At 44.7% G+C, this 20,572-nt stretch overlaps 3 protein-coding genes across 3 annotated transcripts; all 3 read right to left on the bottom strand.

Annotated features, from left to right (window-relative positions):
• Window positions 1-227: 227 nt before the first annotated feature.
• ANAPC7 (anaphase promoting complex subunit 7) lies at window positions 228-8,772 on the bottom strand. The gene is made up of 11 exons (XM_064675110.1): window positions 8,519-8,772; window positions 6,720-6,906; window positions 6,103-6,222; window positions 4,885-4,996; window positions 4,509-4,662; window positions 4,275-4,417; window positions 3,923-4,040; window positions 3,563-3,759; window positions 2,539-2,763; window positions 1,967-2,117; window positions 228-1,097 (listed from the first exon to the last, which is right to left on the bottom strand). The coding sequence occupies exons 1-11, from the start codon at window positions 8,617-8,619 to the stop codon at window positions 908-910; spliced, it is 1,698 nt and encodes a 565-aa protein (XP_064531180.1). The 5' UTR covers window positions 8,620-8,772; the 3' UTR covers window positions 228-907.
• Window positions 8,773-10,310: 1,538 nt separating this feature from the next.
• On the bottom strand, window positions 10,311-14,870 carry ARPC3 (actin related protein 2/3 complex subunit 3). The gene is made up of 7 exons (XM_064675116.1): window positions 14,729-14,870; window positions 13,682-13,781; window positions 12,970-13,046; window positions 12,626-12,694; window positions 12,222-12,348; window positions 11,608-11,702; window positions 10,311-10,820 (listed from the first exon to the last, which is right to left on the bottom strand). Exons 1-7 carry the CDS (start codon window positions 14,732-14,734, stop codon window positions 10,758-10,760), a joined length of 537 nt encoding a protein of 178 aa, XP_064531186.1. The 5' UTR covers window positions 14,735-14,870; the 3' UTR covers window positions 10,311-10,757.
• An 855-nt stretch (window positions 14,871-15,725) lies between these two features.
• On the bottom strand, window positions 15,726-20,553 carry GPN3 (GPN-loop GTPase 3). The gene is made up of 8 exons (XM_064675115.1): window positions 20,423-20,553; window positions 20,237-20,345; window positions 19,478-19,645; window positions 18,925-19,049; window positions 18,144-18,259; window positions 17,754-17,850; window positions 17,288-17,416; window positions 15,726-16,691 (listed from the first exon to the last, which is right to left on the bottom strand). Exons 1-8 carry the CDS (start codon window positions 20,468-20,470, stop codon window positions 16,629-16,631), a joined length of 855 nt encoding a protein of 284 aa, XP_064531185.1. The 5' UTR covers window positions 20,471-20,553; the 3' UTR covers window positions 15,726-16,628.
• Between the last annotated feature and the right edge of the window lie 19 nt (window positions 20,554-20,572).

Here is a 20,572-nt window from a genome sequence, read left to right on the forward strand (position 1 = left end):
ACCAGGAAGTACATAAACATGGCAAAACCCAGGACAATATGGGGTTTTGCATAATTTAACATTTCTCCAGCAATGCAAGGGAAGAGGGATGGATTCCTTTTATACCATTTTAAATGTCAGTGCTGTATACAGAATGTGAAGTGCTTTGAGTCACTGCTGTAAAAGCTTTTAGGAACATCCTGAAATAAAACTAAACTTCATTTTAAAATAAATGCTCATGTACAGACTTTAAGTGATTACAGGGTTTAGTAAGGACTGAGGAAATCACTTTAATTCTTCACCATTGGCTCAACTCTGTACACAGAGAAATCAGTCAGCTACAAAAAATGTCCTGTAAGTCCAAGTTGCCTATTGTCCCAAACTTCTCCTGGACAGCACAGGTAATGCCCTGGAAAAAGACAAATTAATTCAACAAACACAGCAAGAGAAAAGTGCTGCTTTCAGTCACATCCAATCAACTGCCCCAGACTTTCAACATGAGCACGAGCCAAAACAGGAGCACACAAACGAGAGTAAGACCCTTCCCACCAAGGAGTACAAATCCCTGTATTTACAGCTCCAAGTACACACAGCCCTGGACAGAACTCAGACATTGTTTTCATCCCAACAGGCTCATTACACACCTCAGATTCTGATGGTTTTACTTTTAGCAGGAATTTTTCAAAATGAAAGTTGCAAATAACCGTGGATGCAGTTAGTCCCTTATACTTAATAAATAAGAAGCATCGAGAATCCTCATGGTACTGAGATGTACAGGAGTATTAAATGGTTTCAGAGTCTATTAAAAAAAAAAAAACCAACAAAAAAAGGTCCTTTGTTACTGCAAAAAAATCATAGTTTCTGTTCTTCTAAGAAGAATGGCCCTAGTGGTGTGTTCAAGTGCCAGAACAAGCAGCAAGTGAGACCTTTATTGCATCCCAAACCACTGTTCTTGATCAGCCCACTGAGCTGCTTCACTGTCACTGCCTTCCAAGTCCCCTTCTTCTCCACTTCCCTCCATGTCATCCACATCTTCTTCCTGAGTGGCATCTGTTGGACTTTCCTCTTTTTCCATTTTCTGCAATCCTTCTAGTGACTTCTGATCGTTTGGATCCAAACTGAAGAAAGGAACAAAAAGAAAGCATTGTCCTGAAACTTTTTTTCTCTTTATTTGTGGCCTTAGTGTAAAGAAGAATAACAAAATCTCATCTTGCTGTCTCCACTTCCTGTTTAACTTCATCAAGAAGCTTATTTTAGTAGCTGATGCAACTTCCCCTAAGGGTGACTGTACCACTGAGTATTAAATCTCCATATAAAACAGTTTTGATCCTCAAGAATGCACTTATCTAAACATCCCACTCTTCCAGAAAACTTAGTCACCTCTTCCAACAATACTAATTATAAAGTGGCAGCAAAGCAGTAAAAATGTAAGTGACTCTGACTAAATATATTATATCCAAGCAAAAACCAGCTGACCCATTTAAGCTATACAAGTTTACAGTGGACATAATGTGCTGGATTTAAGGCACACTGAAGTTGCTGGAATCAAAACATGGGAATATTTAACACGGTAACATCCTAAAATAACATTTAGGTTATGTTAAGTTGAATCACACTATTTAAATTTACTGAATAGCTCATTTTTATATCGCACCTTCTAGTCTAAAGGAATGGATTTTAATGTGCCTATTAATTAATAACTATAAATAATTTCATGCCTTAAACCTTTTGTTAGTTAAGGAATCACAAGCCTAGTGACATGTTTAATATTAATGCAGTCCCTACATTGTGCACTTCTCAGATCAAAGCCTTAAGACCAACTAATTAATTAAGAGGATGTAATTTGTACGTTTTTGTTTGTTTTAAGGGAGAGTGATGTAAAGCCATCTCTGATTCTCATTCTAATCAATCAGTGGCTCAACTCTTTACTTAGTCAAGCTGATTATTGGTTCCTAGAAATCTGCTGCAATCTCAGGGTGTGCTTTACCTCAGGGCTATACTGTACTGGTCCATTGCTTCCTGGTACTCGTTGACAGCCACCAGGAAGTCTCCCAGGATCCGGTGCAGCACACAGTCACTCTGATTGGCCAGTGCATTCCTCAGCAAAGCAATTCCATCTTCATACTTCTGCTCTCTACCTGTTCACAGGCAAAACTACAGTTTTAATTAATAGCTGAGATAAATCTATAAAGTCAGAGTGTTCACAGAGTCATCACAACACCAGACTGTTTGTCCCTTCAGCAAGGAGGGCAGCAGTGATCTACTCCTTGCAAGATTAACTCTAAACAATGGCTTTTTGTTGCAATACCTGCTACACTCACAATTACATCTACTCTGAAGTCGAAACATTCTGTTTGCAAATGCTTTAAGTGCTGGTGTGGTGCAGTATCAGCTGCTGGATGCAATGAATCTCTGTGATTTTTCCTTCAAGATAGAACTGATAAATCCCTGGGCTGTAACATCACTGCTACATCCTTCACATTGATGAGTCTGAAGAACACTCTTCCACATACAAGAGTATCTCTAAATAAACCAACACGGGGAAAAAAAGGCACTTACTAAGAAGTTCTGCTTTCTTTACCACAGCTTTAATGTAATCAGGTCTTTGTGTTAGTGCTTTGTCCAGTAAGGTTTTTGCTTTTTCCTGTGTGACGGGGTCCTCCAGGCAGACAGTTGCCAGCAGGGTGAGTGTCTGTGCATTTGCTCCCAGAGTTTTGTACACGTTGTTTGCCATCACCATGGCTTCACGGATGCTGTTGGATGCCAGGTAACACTCGATGAGACCTGGTGACATCAAATGGAAACATCTCAGTTTTTGAGTCAGCACTGCACTCACCTCCTCAGTTATTTGCCCAGCTGGCACTCCAATAAAGAAATACAGCTGCAAGTGAGAAAGGGACTCTGTCCATGTTAACATACCCATTCTACAGATAACTGATTTCACCACTTTTATTTATGAGCAGAGACTGAAACAAAAAAAACCCAAACTCTAAGTACATCTAATCTAACATTTTTGTCCAATTCCAATAATGAGATATTAATACTTCACCTGGGCTCTTCATAACTCACTGAAGCTGCTGTTGAGATCAACAAGATTTAAATATCTAAATATTTAAATAAATATAAGAAAACAAAGCTCCCAGTAGAACTAACCATATAGTTCATGTCATGATCCAAAACACCCAAGTCTGTTTATATCCAGTATAAACAAAACAAAACAATAAAAAAACAACAAAGAAAACCCCTTTTGTGAAAATCATTCTTACAAGCCCATACATTCTCTAGTATCTCTCACAGACCTGGTAAAACCCCTGACTGTGACATCACTGTTCCATTCTTCACATTGATGAGCCTGGTATCTTTAGACAAGATACTCTCCAGATGTTCTGGAGGGATTCTACTCTCTAGATACTCCAGACATCCTCTGATCTCTCTCATCTGAGCGCTTCTACCGCTTTACAGATTTTGGGGTAAGAATAACTGATATACCAGAAAGCCAAGAGGAGGACACAACTGCTGGCTGTTCCCTTGCCTCCCCAGCACCACGACCCCAGCTTTGACACCAAGGCAGCTCTGCACTGACCCTCATAGCAGTCCAGCCTGCAGGGTGCGAGCCGAATGGCCTCTCGGAAGTGGATGATGGCTTCCTGCACCCGGCCCATGTTCCGCAGGGCGGCTCCTTTCAGGAGCAGGGCCTGGACACTGTTGCTGTTCAGCTGGATGGCTTTGGCTCCCAAGTACAAGGCACGGGAGTAGCGTTTGCTGTAGAAACTGTGACACCTACAGAGAGAAGAGAGGGATTGTAAATATGTACTGCCTGCAGTGCCTGTGCGCAGGCGTGGAGGGGGAAAGGGAGGAAAGGAGGAGAGGAGGTTTAAAGATGAAGAGAAGAACCAAAATAGCTGTTTATGGGTAAGGTAAGAAAAGAAAGAAACCAGCTTACCCGGACACCACCCAGGGTTCTGCATGCTGGTCAGAAATATTGAAGAGGCGGCAGCCCAAGTTCTCCACATCCTCGAGCCGACCTTCACGTGCCAATAAATAACCATACACATCCATCCCTAAAGAGACATGTCTGAAGATCAACCCTCAAGAAATGGAAAGTTCATTCACAACAGGAAGAAAACCCACCAGAACCAAACCCACAAACACCTACTTTAAACTGTGCATTTACCAGTAACAGTTCAAGACACGCAGCTTCTGAATGGCAGTTCTGAACTGGTAAAACAATATACAACACCCAGCTGCATGTGGCTGTTACTCATCAGGTCAACCTTCTTTTAGGATTTGCTCACCTTTTATTAGGTAAGGATCCAGCATTTGTGCTTGTTCAAATTTTAGGATAGAGTTTTTATTATCTCCAGCTCTGAAGTACAGGTCTGCTAAGCTCCCCAGCAAGTCCACGTTATCCCTCAGCAAGGACTTCTTCTCCAAAGAGCTTAAAGCAAGACAAATGCCCATGATTTATAAATGTCATTTTCAATAGCATTATGTATGATTTGATTGCATCATGCTCTTTCCTCTCTTACCAAATGGTGTTTATTGCTCTTGTGTTATCTCCTGTATGCACAAAGGCGTATGCCTTGATCCACACGGAAAGCCAGTCCAAGTTGGGAATGCTCTGGATTATGTTGATGGTCATGGAGGCCACTTCTGCTCCTTTCACTGACAGTGACAGCAAGCCTGTTCAGGACAGTACATACATCAATCTCAGCCACCAAAAACTGCTTTTGACACAAATTAATTCTCTGAGGACCAGAAACTGCATCCCTTGACAAGCATAAACAGGCAGCTTGTTAAAACTTGCATAACATAGGCATTATATACCACATGCAAACACAAGACAGTTACCTAGTCCCAAGTATAATTCAAATTATAGCACTATTCAACACTGTAGATACCCACCCAGGATGGCATCCAGTGCCAGAGGGCACTGCCTCAGCACTTCTTTGTAGCTCGTCACAGAGGAGCGCTCCTGACCTGCCTTCTTGTAGAGATTTGCCAACATCATATTGATCTACAAACAACAGAAATGTTGGGAGAGTCAAGTGTGAGAAAGGAGCAAGAACAATTAAAAAAGGTCAGAGCCCTGTCCTCAAGTCTGCCTGCCTTCTGTTCTGGGCAGAAGACAGAATTACTCACTCTTCTGAGAACGCTGTAATGTACCATACAGTACAAGATTAAAATTGTGGCTTCTCTCTGAGCACAGAGACAAAATCTACATTCTTTTGTATTTGCTCAGAGCATCTTGAAATCTGCGTTTTGCACGTGAGAAGTCAAAAGATGGGCAAGTGTTCAGATAGGATGCATCCATTACATCAGCCTCTTCCAGTGGTTCTCTCTGTATCCTCTGAAGTGTCTGAAAGAATGAGCTTAGGAAGGCAGAGAAAGTCTCCATTCAGCTTCTGAATGAAGTCATGATTGATCAAATAACAGAAATTATCTGAGCTCTGCACAACACCAGTAGCTGGTTTCTGCTACAACACTTTCATTTACTGGTTTGTGCAGGCAAAAAGTTTGTTTTTCTCAATCTTTTCTTCTTTCTCTGTTCTGTAAATTGGCCTTTGAACAGAACACTGACACTGACTGGAGTCTAAGCCATGTATACTTTTAGGACAATTTAACATGAAACACAGTTGACTGACCTGATGTGTTAATCTTTTAAGCCCTTATGACTAACAGAGCCAGCCAGCAAAGACTCCACAGATTTGGCACTGCAGACCACGGTGGGATCTAATATTTAACATTATCTAAACTGTGCTTTAAAAGGATTAAAAGATTTTAAAAGATGGAGCACTAGCAAACCTTCTACTTGCCAAAGTCTCCAGCCTTCCAAGGATCTTACATTGCTCCACCTATGCAATGAGTTGGTAAAGATGCACAAAGCATTCAACTCCCTTCCCTTTTCTGAATTCTTTCTAACAGAGAGAATACAAAACTGCTCTGATTTTAAAGAAGTGAGTTCAAATAAGCTAATTTAAAATTAGGAAATGTTACCACACAACAAAAGCAAATACCAAGACATAACAGCATTTTACCTACAGGTTATATTCTTTTTTGACGAGGCACTGGCCTATAGATACACTGACCAAGAACCTGTGACAAAAACCTGCCAGAACTAACCTTTGGGGTCCTCTGTCTGGAAGGAATCCCATCAAGAATGGCAATGGCATCTTTATCTTGCTTCAGCATTGTGTAACATTCAGCCATTTTGTATTTCACTTCAATTTCTGATGGTAAACACTGAAACAAAAAAGGAAGATTTAAATACAACGTTGGTTTAATCAGGTAAAAAAAATTAATAGGGTTTCCTCATTAAATATTTATACTATGTTGAAAAATATCTAGCACAAATAAGTCAACAATGCAACTTACTGCTAGTTCATATTGTTCCTGTCTTCAAATGAAAAGCATGAGCCACATATACAGGAAAATTTTATGTTCAAGACTATTTTAAGTCTTCCGTTAGAAAATAAAACATTTGATGTTTTTAAATTAATTAGCCTTAAGTATCAGGTTTATTTGACATGGTAAATCCACAACCTAAGGTATTTAAAAGACATGTAAAGGTCGTGCTCAGGGACATGGTTTAGTGGTGACCTCGGCAGTGCTGGGATAAGGGTTGGGCTCCATCTTAAGGATCTTTTCAATCTCAATAATTCTATGAATATTGAGTCAGCAACATTAATTGTAAGGGGGAACATGATCACTTTACACAGCATATTATCAGTTTTAAATACCTGGCTTTGGGGTGTTGATGTAGCATTCCCAGTGGAAGGTCTTACTTTGGAAGTTTTACTTAAGGCTTTTTTCTGCTGCAAGGCCATCGTGTACTTACTGACAGCATTCCTATATTCCTTGTCATGGAACAGAGAGTCTGCGTGATAAACAAGGAGCTGGTACTTCTGAGATGGTGAAAACAGTTCCCTAAAGAAATGCAAACAGAAAGGCCGAGATCAGCTGGCTGCTTAAGAACCAAAACCTCACAGATCCAAAGTATTTGCAGCTGTGGTTTGTCTGGCTTCAACTTCCAACTGTTGCTGCTTCTTTATTACCCTGGAAGGACCCTTGAGTAACAGGTACTAATTCCAAACACAGGGATTATCTCACCAATTTCTTTTATCTGTGAACAAACAAAGGTAACAGCCACTCCTGACACCTCATCAGCAACAACAGCTCAGTGTTTGGCTGCTTGGCCACTGCCCCCATCCTTCCCAGAACAAACCACAGGCTGTCAATATCCATTACACTAGGTCAACTTTCTTTTAGGATTTACTCACCTTTGATTATTTATTAGTATTATTATTATTTTACTGACATTTTAATTATCCAGCATTTCTGCTCGCTCAAATTTTAGAGTTTTGTTTGAATGGACGCAAGTTTAAAAGGCAACACAGATCCTTGCACAACTATTCGGGTCCTAATCTGTTCCCACATTTTAGAAACCCCCTTTATAACACTTCCAGTATGTTTGCAGAGGTTTTGGAAGAGTTACGGTTTTGGGCTTCAAACAGTACCTCAAAACCCAGTCAAAAAGTAAAATGACAGCTGAGAAACAAAGGGGATCTAATGATTCAGGGGCAGAGCCGTGAAGTACAGAGGGCATCCCTGGAACGGGGAAATCGATTCTGTTACTCAAAAGATGGAGAGAGACTATTTACAAGGGCCTGGAGTGACAGGACAAGGGGGAATGGCTTCACACTGACAGAGTAGGTTTAGATTGAATATTAGGAAGAAATTCTTCCCTGTGAGGGTGGTGAGGCCCTGGCACAGGTTGCCCAGAGAAGCTGTGGCTGCCCGACATCCCTGCAAGTGTCCAAGGCCAGGTTGGACGGGACATGGAGCAACCTGGGCTAGTGGGAGGTGTCCCTGCCCCTGGCAGGGACATGGAACAAGATGATCTTCGAGGTTCCTTCCAACCCAAACCTTTCTGGGATTCTCTGCCAGAACACCTCAAAGGGCTGCTGATGCTGGTACCCAAACAGAGCCGGGCTCCATCCCCGACAGGGACAGGACAGGGACAGGGTGCAGGCACAGGGACAAGGGTGCAGAGACAGGACAGTACAGGACAGAGTGCAGGGACGGGGACAGGACAGGGTGTAGGGACAGGACAGGGATAGGATAGGGACAGGGGACAGGACAGGACAGGGTGCAGGGACAGAACCGGGTGCAGGGACAGGGACAGGGTGCAGGGACAGGACAGGGTGCAGGGACAGAACAGGGACAGGGGACAGGACAGGACAGGGTGCAGGGACAGGGACAGGGGACAGGACAGGACAGGGTGCAGGGACAGGACAGGGTGCAGGGACAGGACAGGGTGCAGGGACAGGGTGCAGGGACAGGACAGGGACAGGGGACAGGACAGGACAGAGTGTAGGGACAGGACAGGGACAGGGGACAGGACAGGGTGCAGGGACAGGACAGGGACAGGGGACAGGACAGGACAGGGTGCAGGGTCAGGACCGGGACCCCCCAAATTGCCCCCGCTCCCCCCCCGCCCCCTCAGCCCCTCAGCGCCCCCTGCCGGCGGGGCACTCACGGGTTGTTGCCGCTCATGGTGAGGAGCAGCCCGCTGAGCAGCCGCACGTTCGAGTGCAGCCCGGCGGCCGCCATCTCGCGCACGTGCTCCACCACGCTCATGCTGCCGGCGGAGCGGGAGGGACAGGAGGACAACCGAGCGAAGCACCGAGCGGGGCACCGGGCACGGAGCCGCCGCCGCCGCCACTCCAAAATGGCGCCACCGAGGGGTCCTCGCGCGCCGCCGCCTGCGGGCGCCCGCGGCGCTGCCCGCGCGGCCCGACAGGCGCGAGGGAGGGCAGCCCGGGGAGGAGCGCGCGCCGCGCCAAGGACCCCTCCCGGCAAAGACGGAGCGGGAACGGCGTGAGGGGAGAATGGAGTGTGTGAGGGGAAAAGGGGTTCGCACACCGGGTCTGAGGAGATCCCCTCGCATCTGCTTGGTTCTGTGTCTTCCATGGAAGGCAACACACTCCCCGTGCCTCCCCTGCTCCGGAGTCCACCCCTTGTCCTGAGAGTACTCTCTTCTGGCTGCTGCAGCCAAATGTGACCGAGGTCCCAGAGATAATGTAGCTCCTGCCTGTAAAAATTGGTAACTAAGGAGAAAGGTCCTTCAAAACCTGCACCATTTCTGGGCCAAACGCCTCACTAGAACCACCATTAACTACAAGGCATAGGCCAGCCAGATAAATCATAAAGTTTATTTTCCCCACTTTATTACAAAATGAATGTGAAACGTGGCTATCCTATTCCTAAAAGTGGAATCAGTGGGAGCTTTAGTTTGGACTTGCCATCACTGCTGTTTGGAGAGGAGTACAGCTCTCAGCAAACAAATACGCCAGGCAGCAAAACATCACCAGCACTGGGCTTCAGGTAACACTAAAAGTGTGCTGGTGCTGTGTGGTGACAGTGAGACAAGTACTGCCATGAAGGAAAAAAACTGAACAAACCACACTTGGATTTGTGTTCTTCCAGAAACCATCTGACTGACAGAACAGCCGTTTTTTACTAGTTTGGGTGTGTCTGAATCCAGGAAGGCAGCCACAGACCCAGCTGTGTGGGATCTGCCTGCAGTACCATTTGCAGGCACTTAAGTACAGTGGAGCACAGCCCTGTGAAGACAAACCTGCTAAATAAACAGGTAAATTGCTGGAACTACAGCCCCTGCATTAATCCCACTGTTTTCAGCAGGAATTATTCACTTTCTACTGATTAACATTACTCAATAATCATAAAATCAAAATGGTTTGGGTTGGAAGGGACCTTGAAGATCATCTCGTTCCACCTCCCCTGCCATGGGCAGGGACACTTCCCACTATCCCAGCTTGCTCCAAGCCCCATCCAGCCTGGCCTTGGACACTTGCAGGGATGGGGCAGCCACAGCTTCTCTGGGCAACCTGTGCCAGGGCCTCCCCACCCTCACAGGGAAGGATTTTTTCCTAATATCCAATCTAAACCTGCTGTCAGCGTGAAGCCATTCCCCCTTGTCCTGTTACTCCAGGCAGTTGTAAACAGTCTCTCTCCATCTTTCCTAAGTTCCCTTCAGGTACTGAAGAGCCACAATCAGGTCACCACAGAGCTCTCTTCTCCAGGCTGAACAATCCCAATTCTCTCAGCCTTCCCTCCCAGCAGAGCTGCTCCAGCCCTCTGATCACCTTGGTGCCTCCTCTGGACTCGCTCCAACAGCTCCATGTCCTTCCAGTGCTGGGACCCCAGGGCTGGAGGCAGCTCTGCAGGTGGGAGCTCACCAGAGCAGGTCCTTTCACAAAAAACCCACCTCTGATTTCCCTGAAAATTGTCCATGAGACACACAGTAGTTACCACATTAATTACAAGCGAAGTTTAATGAATACAATGTAAAAATCACTGCATGGACAACACGGCATGAGAGGTCTATTTGCCCTGGACACTGACACTGACTCCAGCCAGCAGAGCAATGACAGAGCTCCCTTGCCTCACAGCAGATCTATTTCTTCTCTTAAATACCAGTCCTGTTTTAGGTGCTGTAGCCACAATAACAAAGCAGACTGCATCTGAAACAGGGTGTAGAAAATCACTTATTAAGCACCAGCTTAATAATTTTTGCTTACACAACTTATCTTTTTGCTCTCCCCCCCCATCCACCCCTCATTGACAGGTTTGTTTTTTTCTTTTTGCTTCATAAGCAGTTAATTCTTCCCTGGTACAAAATGCATCCAAAACAAAGGCAAAAGACGTGAACATCTTGCTGTGGAAACACTTAAAGTTGTTGCCACTTTGCCTCTTCACTGCCCAGGGCCTGAGAGACTCTTGTTCATGAACTGCCTCTTCACAAAGCAGATCCACCACTGCAAAAGGAAGTACAAAGTCAGAAAATATGCTAAAGTGTTTTCCATGTGATGGATAAAATAGTGACTTTAAAGTATTCAACCTCTGACACATAAAAAGTGTTAAGGCCCCAGTTTTGCACATAGTTTTCCACACTGGTTTCTACTGGAATTTAGGTGAACAAAACAACAGGAATGGACATAATGAATTAATAATTTAGGACTTTGAGTTAAAGTGGGAGATTCTACTTTCTCTTATTTCTCTTATTTTAGTTTTATTATATTTTCTTCCAATATAATTATAAACAAGAGATGCATCAGGAAGCTATGCCTTTGAAACTAAATTAGCCTAAATAATTTCAATATTAGACACAGTCACATTTGCACATGAAACATGTGAACAGTCAGGAGGCAATTCACTCATTGATTAGCTTTTTTGTTTTAATCTGGATATGAGGCCAAACAATCTACTTCAAAGCAGCTCTCAGATCAGAGCTGCCTGGGAAGAGAAACAGCATCTCTTGTGCCTGTGAACTTCCATTTGCAAACCCAGCCAAGTGCAGACATGTAGCACTTTGAAGAGTTGCACCAGACACCATTTAGTACTGCCCTGCCTTTTCAAGCCATCCAAATTGGCATTCACTGTCATGTCACATTAAATTTATTGATAATTTGCAGCTGCCATTTCACTGCAAACCCAGTGAGGCTTGGCCAAAGTTGCCACACTTGACCCTCACCCCCATTCAAACATTGCTGAAAACACACCCCAAACCTCACGAGCTCCCCGATGGTCCCTCTGAACTCTCACCTTGCTGGGCTTGTCACTTTGAGGATCAAACACTTTTTCACAGAGGCGAAGGCCAGTCTCTTGCCTCAGCTGCTGCAGGTAGGCCCTCATCACCTCTGAAAGCAGCACAGGGAAACCAGGGTAAACTGGGGAGCACCAAGTCAAACTGGATTTAACAGGGAGGCATCAGATAGCACTGCTTCAGGAGAGAGCTTCACATCTGCGGGTGCTCACCAGCTGGCTGAGTTGGTTTGCTCAATTTACAGCAATATTTGGGATTTTTATGATATTTTTACCAGTAGAAAGGATCATCCAAGCTGTTTTCTTCTCTCAGTCACCTTTGCTCATTATTGTGGGCTTCCTATTCTGGCTTGGGCTCTATTATTAGGGTTTAACTAGTGATTATCTGATGCAAAAGGTATTCTTAGACCCTATAAAATTGTTCTGTTGGATCCATGGATCCAGAGGAGTCACTGGGCCCTTGAGGTCAGAAAATCCAGCTTGTGCTCTCAGAAGACAGACCACATATTTAGAAAATCCAGTTTTAATGGTAATTTTTCTAACTGCAGTCACAGAAATGCAGCTAATAAAGTATGATCCCAAGGAAGCCCTCAGAGGTGCTGGATCAGCCTTACCTTCCTCCTGCTTGTTGGCAGGTTTGGCGTAAATGGCATTAAGCGGAAAGCCAGGCTCCCCAGGGATTGGGAAGTTAGTTATTCCTAGTGTGTACATTTCTTTCTCTCCTTGGCCTTTGGAGTTACACTGGAAGAACCAGGCAAACAATGGATTAGCAGTTATAAACAAAAGCTGAGGGAGCATTAGACCCAAATATTTTACCAATCTGTAACACTTAAAAACTCATCAAGAAGAGCAGCACAATGTATCCACAGCCTTGGAGTATCTGTGGTTCTGACAGCTGGGACTGGGGTGAACAGGATTATCTGTGCCAGTGGGAGGAGAATATCAGGAAATCCTTTCCTGAGTACAATCCCCAGAACGGACTCTGTTTCCCTCCTGCACAGAAATTCACTTTTCTTACCTTTTGCAGCTTCTTCAGGCACTCAGAAATGTAAAGGGTTACGTAGATCAGTGTTCTGTCAGCCTCGTTCTGCACAAGAGCAAGCACAGAGCCCAGGCACTCTTAGATTAAGGGACACTTGGTGGAACTGATAAAAGTCTGAAACAGGAATGAGTTCAAGCCATTTTGGCCTAGTTTCCCCATGAGAGAAGGACTTGCAATTCACGACATCTACCCAACTTTAAAGATTAAGTGGAAGGAGAGATTTTGTGATCTAATAGAACTATTTCCTTGAAAATAAATTTATATTCACAGCACCAACCTTCCAAAGAACTACTATATGCACAGTATATTAAAAAAATTACCTTAATTTCATAATTTTTGAAGAAAACATTAGCTTTGAAGTAGTAGATGGCTTCGTCTATGATATCAGTGTCCTTAGCTAACAAAAAAGAAATACAGAGTTAAACATTGCACTGTTATACCTCATTTGTCATAAGTTTTACTCACTGAAATAAGCATTATTGCAAAGGCAATTCAAAAAGCAGAAGTCAGCACTATATAACAGAGAACATTTCAAACACTGAGCAGCTCAGACTGTGATATTTAAGCTTCCTACTCTTATTAGGAGCTTTAACTTCCTTATTCTCTTTCCTCTGTGCTGTCTCACTTCACAAACTGCAGCAATTCAGCAGTTCCTCATTTTTCTACCAGTTGCATAACTCATCAAAGTTTTAAGAGCATAAAAGGATCAATTTTTGCAGCGCCCGACCCTGAAGTGCTGCCTGTCCCACTCCTCAGCCTTGGGAGCAGCCAAGTGTCCCCAGCCACAGACCAGAGCGAGCTCTCTGTAGCTGAACCCCCACTTCCTCTGACACGGAGGGTTCACACCATCACATCCTCCCCAAAAACCTCAACCTGCACAACTGAACTATCTGAGAACTTCTTTCCTCCTCTACAAACTGCAAACCTCTCCATTTCCCACCACTGACTCCTCTTGTCACTCTTGCTCCTGGAGCAACCCATGAGATGAGGAGCTACATCCGGGCAGGTTTTCAGACATTATTATAAACTTACTTTCCCGAGGTGCTGGGCCCTTGAACTGGCTTCTGATGGGTAACAGTGCCATGTTCCCAACTAGCTTGGTGTCCGAGTCCATTAACGTGGAGTGGTAAGCCTAGAACGGGGGAAAGCTGGTTATTGATTCTACTGAAAATAGACATTTCTGTGTCCAATCACATCCCATGCGTCTCCACAAACAGGAGGCACAGTCTAGTTCATTATGATGCTCCCAGCAATTTTTCCTTGCACAAACACTGTTTTCTAATAAGGCCCAGAACTTGGTGCCATTCTGGTCAATGCCAGGAGAGCATCATCACTGGCACCACTTGCAGTCATGGTGGTGGAAGACAGGATAAAATCCATATGGCTGATCTGCAGGCACAGTTCATCCCCCCAGCTCTGTGACCCCATCCTGGGGGCCCTGTGTAGTTCACTGAAAATTAGTTGATCTTTTAAAAAGAATTTATCTTGTTTCCATGTCTAGCTAATAATAGTAGATAATTATAAATAAAGCCAGGCTTAGCACGCTCAAAAATAAAGGCCTTTCTGTGCACTCTAAAACTGGTTTAAGTAAAAAAAAAAAAAGAAAAAGCTTTCTGCATATAACAGATTCTTCCTGGAAAACCGATTTTCCAGGAAGAATCTGATAAGATTATTTTGGGGCACTTTCCAAATGTTCCCACCGTGCTGTGCCATCCCACTGGGAATCCTTCACCTCCTCCCAGCCCAGGTTTTGTGGGGGGCAGAGGAAGATGTGACTGGGGGAGGGTGGGTGTAAAAAGCAGTTTATTCGACCCAGGGAAAGGTGGTGTAAACAAAGGCAAAGTATTGCTCTGACCACCCTCTCCCCCGCTGGCGCCGGGTCCCACCCTCCCGGCTGCGGGTGGATCCCTGCCACAGGGAGGAAGTGGAAGAGAAAGAGGGCGCTGGCCTTGCAGTAGCCTCCCCTACGAGCCTTTCCCCGCTCTCCGCAGGGCTCCCCGCAGCCGCAGCCCCTCTTTCCCCCGGTCAGACCCCGCCGCAGAGCCCCTTCCCCGGCCCGCCGTCGCACCCGCCGCTCACCGGCATCTCGAAGGGCAGAGGCGGCTCGGCGGGGCCGGGCGGGAGGGGAGCGGGCGAACGTCCAAGAAAGCGAACACAGCGCTCCCTCCGCCTCTGCTGCAGGAAATGAGGCAGCGGCAGAGGCGGTGCGAGCACGGAAGCGGAGCCCTGCACCGCCCCGGGGCACCGCACCAGGAAGGATCGCGGGGGGCACTGCTCTGCCCGGGCGCTGGCCACACTGGGAAGGGGCTTTGAAAGCACGCTCTGGTGGGGACTTCTTTTCTTTTTTCCATCCTTTGGGGTTTCCCTCCTCTCTCTGCCTTTGCTGTGGCCAGCACTGCAAGTAACCCCTCCTCGGTCACTCCGTGCCACCCTTTTCCAGCCACGCTGACATCTGAGAGGGGAGCTCCAGTCTCGGCGAGGTCAGCATCAGAAGAGTACACTGGGGATGCTTTACTCGTAGCTGGTTTTCTCTCCTGCGCATTTCCAGAGCTCCTGGGAGTCACTTGCTCTGCCCTGGTGCACAGGCAGCCGGCTGCACGGGACACTCAATTCCCCCGGTGCAAGGGAGGACAAAACGGGTCCAAACACTTTGCGTTCAGAGGGATACGATATATTCTGTTGCACACTCCTATTACTATCAAGCCATAACCTTCCCTATCAGCCAGCATGCTGAATTTACCCCCTGGTAAATGATTCATGGCATGAGTCAGGGAGAAAAAACGGGGAGGTTTGGAAGGTGAGTCAAAGTAATCCAACTGCAGGGCTGGGCTTTGCCCTTTCAACACACCACGAGTGTGACTTGTCCCAAGCATGTGCCAGTCTGGAGGTGAGTTGTGACCCAAGTTGCCCCAATGTTTGAGTGGTGTAATTCAGTCAGATCAAGTTCTGCCACACAGGGATTTTTGGGAGCCCTTTTCCACTAAACATGCAGGATTTCCTGCTCTGTTGAACCTCTCTCCCAGTTCTGGCTGTGCCTTGGAAAAAGCAGATCTTTACTTCAAAAATAAGCACCATATCAATAGTGAACCTTTTATTCAAACAGACATAAGAACAACCCTACTCCTGAATGAGAAAAAAATTACACCTTCCAGACTAGAAGCAAGAAACTGCAAAGCTCAACTCTGCCAAGCTGCTCTCACACCCCAGGGTTAGGTAAGTGCAGTTGTCTCCAAGTATTCACTCCTTGGTTTGGTTCCCATTAAGGGGAATCCTCGCACTCAGACATCTGCTGACCAAGCTGCTCCTACAAAATGACATCCATTTCACAAGACCATCACTGAGTTCTGTTTAAGGTAATTTTCCTTCTTTAAGTGTTACAGTGTACATGTTATCGATGAATAAACCACTTAAAGTCATGTGCAAGTTGAACAAAAACCAGCTTTAAGAAGGCTTAAAATCTAGAATCTTCAAAAAAAATATGTAAAACACTCAAGTTCTTGAAGAAGAAGCCCATCCCCTGACCAGCTGCCCCTTTGAAGTTGCCAGTCATCTCTCTCTAATTTAGGTTCAGTTCATGAAATACAACTTTCACCCTTTAGAACAATTCTTTCTCTCATCTAGTAATGAAACTAACTACTCAGTGCTGGAGATAAATATTTGTTACAACATATTTAGACTCAGCTTTGCCTATCTGGCAAATCATTAATTTGTTTCAAGCGTTCCTATGCTGAAATATATCTATATGAGGGGAACTTTTATATGTGCTAACACTGGCCTATATATTTTATAACCCATACACACACAAGAATAAAAAACTGTTTATTAAAATAGTTTTGAGGTCATATAACTCACTCTTTACTATAAATATTAGTTATCTTACAGATAAAACATTAAGTGTGTTTGTATAGGGGTCAGGATTTTTTTTTCACTTTTTTTTTCCCCACAAAGTATTTTCCTCCCACTTTGAACATATTTTTTTTTACTCATCCACACGATCCTGAAAGTATTCATCCACAAGAGCAGATTTATCTTCTTCATATTCCTGCCAAAGAGAAAACAGAAAAATACAAACTTCATATATAGGTCAAAATTGAGATCCAAGTATTCTGCAGTACAGAAGAGTAAAAAAATGAATTTAAAAAGGGAATAAAAGCACTAAACTTGTTCCTTAGGTTTTATGAGCTGAATAATAAAACTAGAGAGGGCTTGGAACAGATTTTAACACAGTCTTCTATGATGTATTTTACACAATAGAATTTATTTCTAATCTCTGTCTCATATACAACACGTGGGTTGAACACAGGAATTATCATGGCAGTTTGAGCAGTCAGGCAGGAAAAAATCTTACTGATCTCAGTGGTCCTTTCTGACATTTGAAGGTTAAAATTCTGTTGATTTTGAAAACCAAAAGCATTACTTTTAAACACAACCCTTTGATCAATCTGCATATGCAAGATGCTATTAAAGAATTCCACTTTTTAAACTGTAAATGAAGATGATACAGGCATTGTCACCAACAGACTAAAGATGGCCTGCTTTGAACCATACTGAGAAACTAAATTATCAGCAAAGCAAAGACACATATTTATATTGTGGATCCTTTATAATTTTTTCATCTCCCCACCAGAAGCACCTTACCTTTGGCTCTTTGAATTCCAGATCCTCTCCATACTGGATGGTGAAGTCTATGTGCTGCAGGACGATGTTGATACTTTCCTCGTCAGAGCGATCGAAAGGCAGAAATCGAACCATTCCATAGTCATCAATCTGGAGGGAGGAGCCAAAAGAAAATGCAGTAAGGTAACTCTCAGTCACAGCACTCTAAGCCACCTCCTTAAAACACACTTGTCTGCACTGCTAAAATACCACTCAAAGCCACGCTGCAAAACAGTGGCAATTCCCCACTCAGAGAGTTCTACACGATAGAAAAAGCCATTTCCCAAAGGATTCACAGAAAATGTATTGGCTACAATCCAAACATCAAGAGTATAGTATCAATAGCATCAAGAATCTTATGCTAATCTGAAAAAATAAAGAGCTGAGTTAAAAGAGGCAAAAAGTGATATTGAATTTAAGGATACCAGTTCAAAAGCAATATACCTACCAATCCACATATAGATTTTGTCAGCTTCTTAAACCTTTTGCTTTTCAATATATTTGTAGAATCTTCAATCATAGAATACATGTCTGGATCTAAGTACCTGGGAGAAACAAAGTCATCATTAACACTCAAAGTCTGTCATTTAGAATGACACAAGAGATGCAAGATGATTATCTACAGAAAAATCCAGAGATCAGTACAAACATGAAGCTGTTCTTTTGACTCTGTAAGCATCCTATTCAGCTGTTTAAAGACTATGTTTAATATAAACCAAATCCCTCTTGTCCCATTCCAAAAGAGGATGTTTAAATTGTGAGAAACATTAGACTGAATTTTGAGCGAACTTTGCCTCAATATATCACACTACAGAGTAAATAATTTTTTGGAACTTACTTTTCTATTTCCTTCTTGGCTTTCTTGCTCAGCAAATCCATTTTGGTCATGATGTTAATCTGTGGAATCTCTAAAGATATCATTGCACTGAGTGCTGCCAGAATTCCAGAGATAAACTGAAAAGAGAATGAAAAATGATGTATTAAAGTACAGAAAAACACAAACCCAGCACGCAGGACACTCAACCCCAGACCAAATGTAGTAATGAATATATGGAACACGGACACAAAGCAATATGAGGAGTTGGGATGTGAGGAGTTTCCTGTTGGAAAAGGGAGGTGGGAAGTATCCCACCTATTTTTGGAGCCTCGGATCTGGATCTGCCACTGGAAAGGCATGAAGAAAACCCAAACCCTTCTCGGGATTGTTCCTGATAAATGGAGAAAGTGGCCTGCTCACTCTCCAGCTCTGAGAAAGCTCTCATGGAATCACATGAGATTCCAAGAATTTACATTGGAAGCAACTTCTGGAGGTTATCTGGATCCTCCAACTGCTCAAACAGAGCAGCTTCTAAGTCAGGCCAGGCTGCCCAGTCAAGTTTTGACTCCATGAACGTTCACTGCACAACCTCTGTGCCTGCTCCAGTCTGACCACTCTCCCAGTGCTGGTTTTCTTTACATCCAACTGGGATACCCTTTGCTGGAACTCATGTCTGAGGCAGATGAAGACAAATCTCCCTGGGCTTAGCATTTTCTCCTCCAGGCAAACCCAGCTCCCTGAACGGCCCAGACTTTTTGTTCTTTGTCAACATGAACTTTTCCAACAGCTTTCAAATGGGTACCTTAAACGATTCCACCATAAACTGAGAATCCACAAGGAAGACTCCACAGACACGGAATTCCCACTGCTGGAGCTGCTCCACCAGCTGTTTCATCACTGGCAGGTGCGTGTAGAGCTCGATCTGACCTGGGGCACACTCAGGATATCAATGGGTAGGAATGGGAAGCAAACAGGAATATTTTGCAGTTATATATAAACACGGAATTACACTTAATATAAATAAAAACTGGTAAGAAAAGCATCCTCTTTTAGGCAACTCTGACTGGTGAAGTGGAAAAGAAATAAAAGGGGTATTTTCCCTCCCTTGACCTCCAATTAAGTGTTATTTGCAGTTGCCACAGTGTCCCCACACCACATGTTGTTACCAAACACCAGTGCAGTCACCCAGAACAGCCCAGGACCAAGGTAACTCCTGAAACATCTGGAAGTGACTCTGACAATTGTTAATAATGCAAAAAAACATGAATTATCATAACCAACTAAACCAAAGCACTGCAAATTTTATACCGTGATGTAAAATACGAAACGATACCAAAACATTGACATGCGTTTACCTGGGCAGTCAAACAATATATAATCATCCTCCACATGCCCCAGGCTCTCCTCCAGCCAGTTAAAGTTGTTGGCAAAGTACTCCATGCAGAACACCAAACCTCCATTGGGGCCAAACCTCAGGGATTCATCCTCCATCACATCGTCCACCTCTATCAGCTCACGGATGTCTGTGACAACACCAAACACTGGGAATAAACCCTCCAAACAGTCTGGGAGGTCAGGGAGCCAACATTCCTTCACTGCAGCACTGGTGCACAGGGATCTCTATTCATGAGCAAGTACATATTCATTACCTTTCCTGAATACACACATATATGCTAAATACTTTCACGGACCGAGCTGGATATGAGTGGGAGTCTTTTGAGGGTCCCTGGTGGCCGTTTGGGGAACATCCCATTCCCCAAATTTTCCTTTCATGGTCCCGGATCCGCTAATGAATCTCTTCTCCTTCGAGGTATCCCAACTATGAGGTCAGGTCCAGATGTACTTTTCCTATCATCTTTGTTTAGACACACTTTGTTCTCAAAACTATGACATATACAGGTAGATGTTAATCACTGGCCCAGGTAAATACAGGGATTAAGAACTACCTGGCACAAGACCCATCAGTCACCGATGTGGGGAGTCAGCACTATTACAAGACTACATTAATCTCTGACATAGGTGCTGAGCACTATCGGGCACAAGACCGGGCATTATTCACTGATACAGGAACCAGACGCTATTTTGAAGTTTGTAACGGGCCCCCCGGCGCTCACCTGCCATCACGGGGTAGCTGAACAGCTCGGCCGCCGGGTCCAGGTTCACCACCTGCACGGCGCGGCCCAGCGCCTCGCAGTGCTGCACCATGGTGGAGCAGTACGTGCTCTGCAAGGCACACACGCCCGTCAGGGGCTGCCCGGGGCCTCCCCCCGCCCGCCGTCCCCCCGCCGCTCCACGCTCACCTTCCCGCTGCCCGCCGGGCCCATCACCAGCTGCGCGTACCGGGGCATGGCGGCAGCACCGGCGACACCGGCGGGGAATGGCCGCTGCGGCGCCCCGTAGCTCGGCGGAGCACGTGTCTCGGGCGGGTCCCTCCCGCCCCGGTACGGCGG

This window comes from Pseudopipra pipra, chromosome 18 (assembly GCF_036250125.1).
Source record: "Pseudopipra pipra isolate bDixPip1 chromosome 18, bDixPip1.hap1, whole genome shotgun sequence".
Lineage (NCBI taxonomy): Eukaryota > Metazoa > Chordata > Aves > Passeriformes > Pipridae > Pseudopipra > Pseudopipra pipra.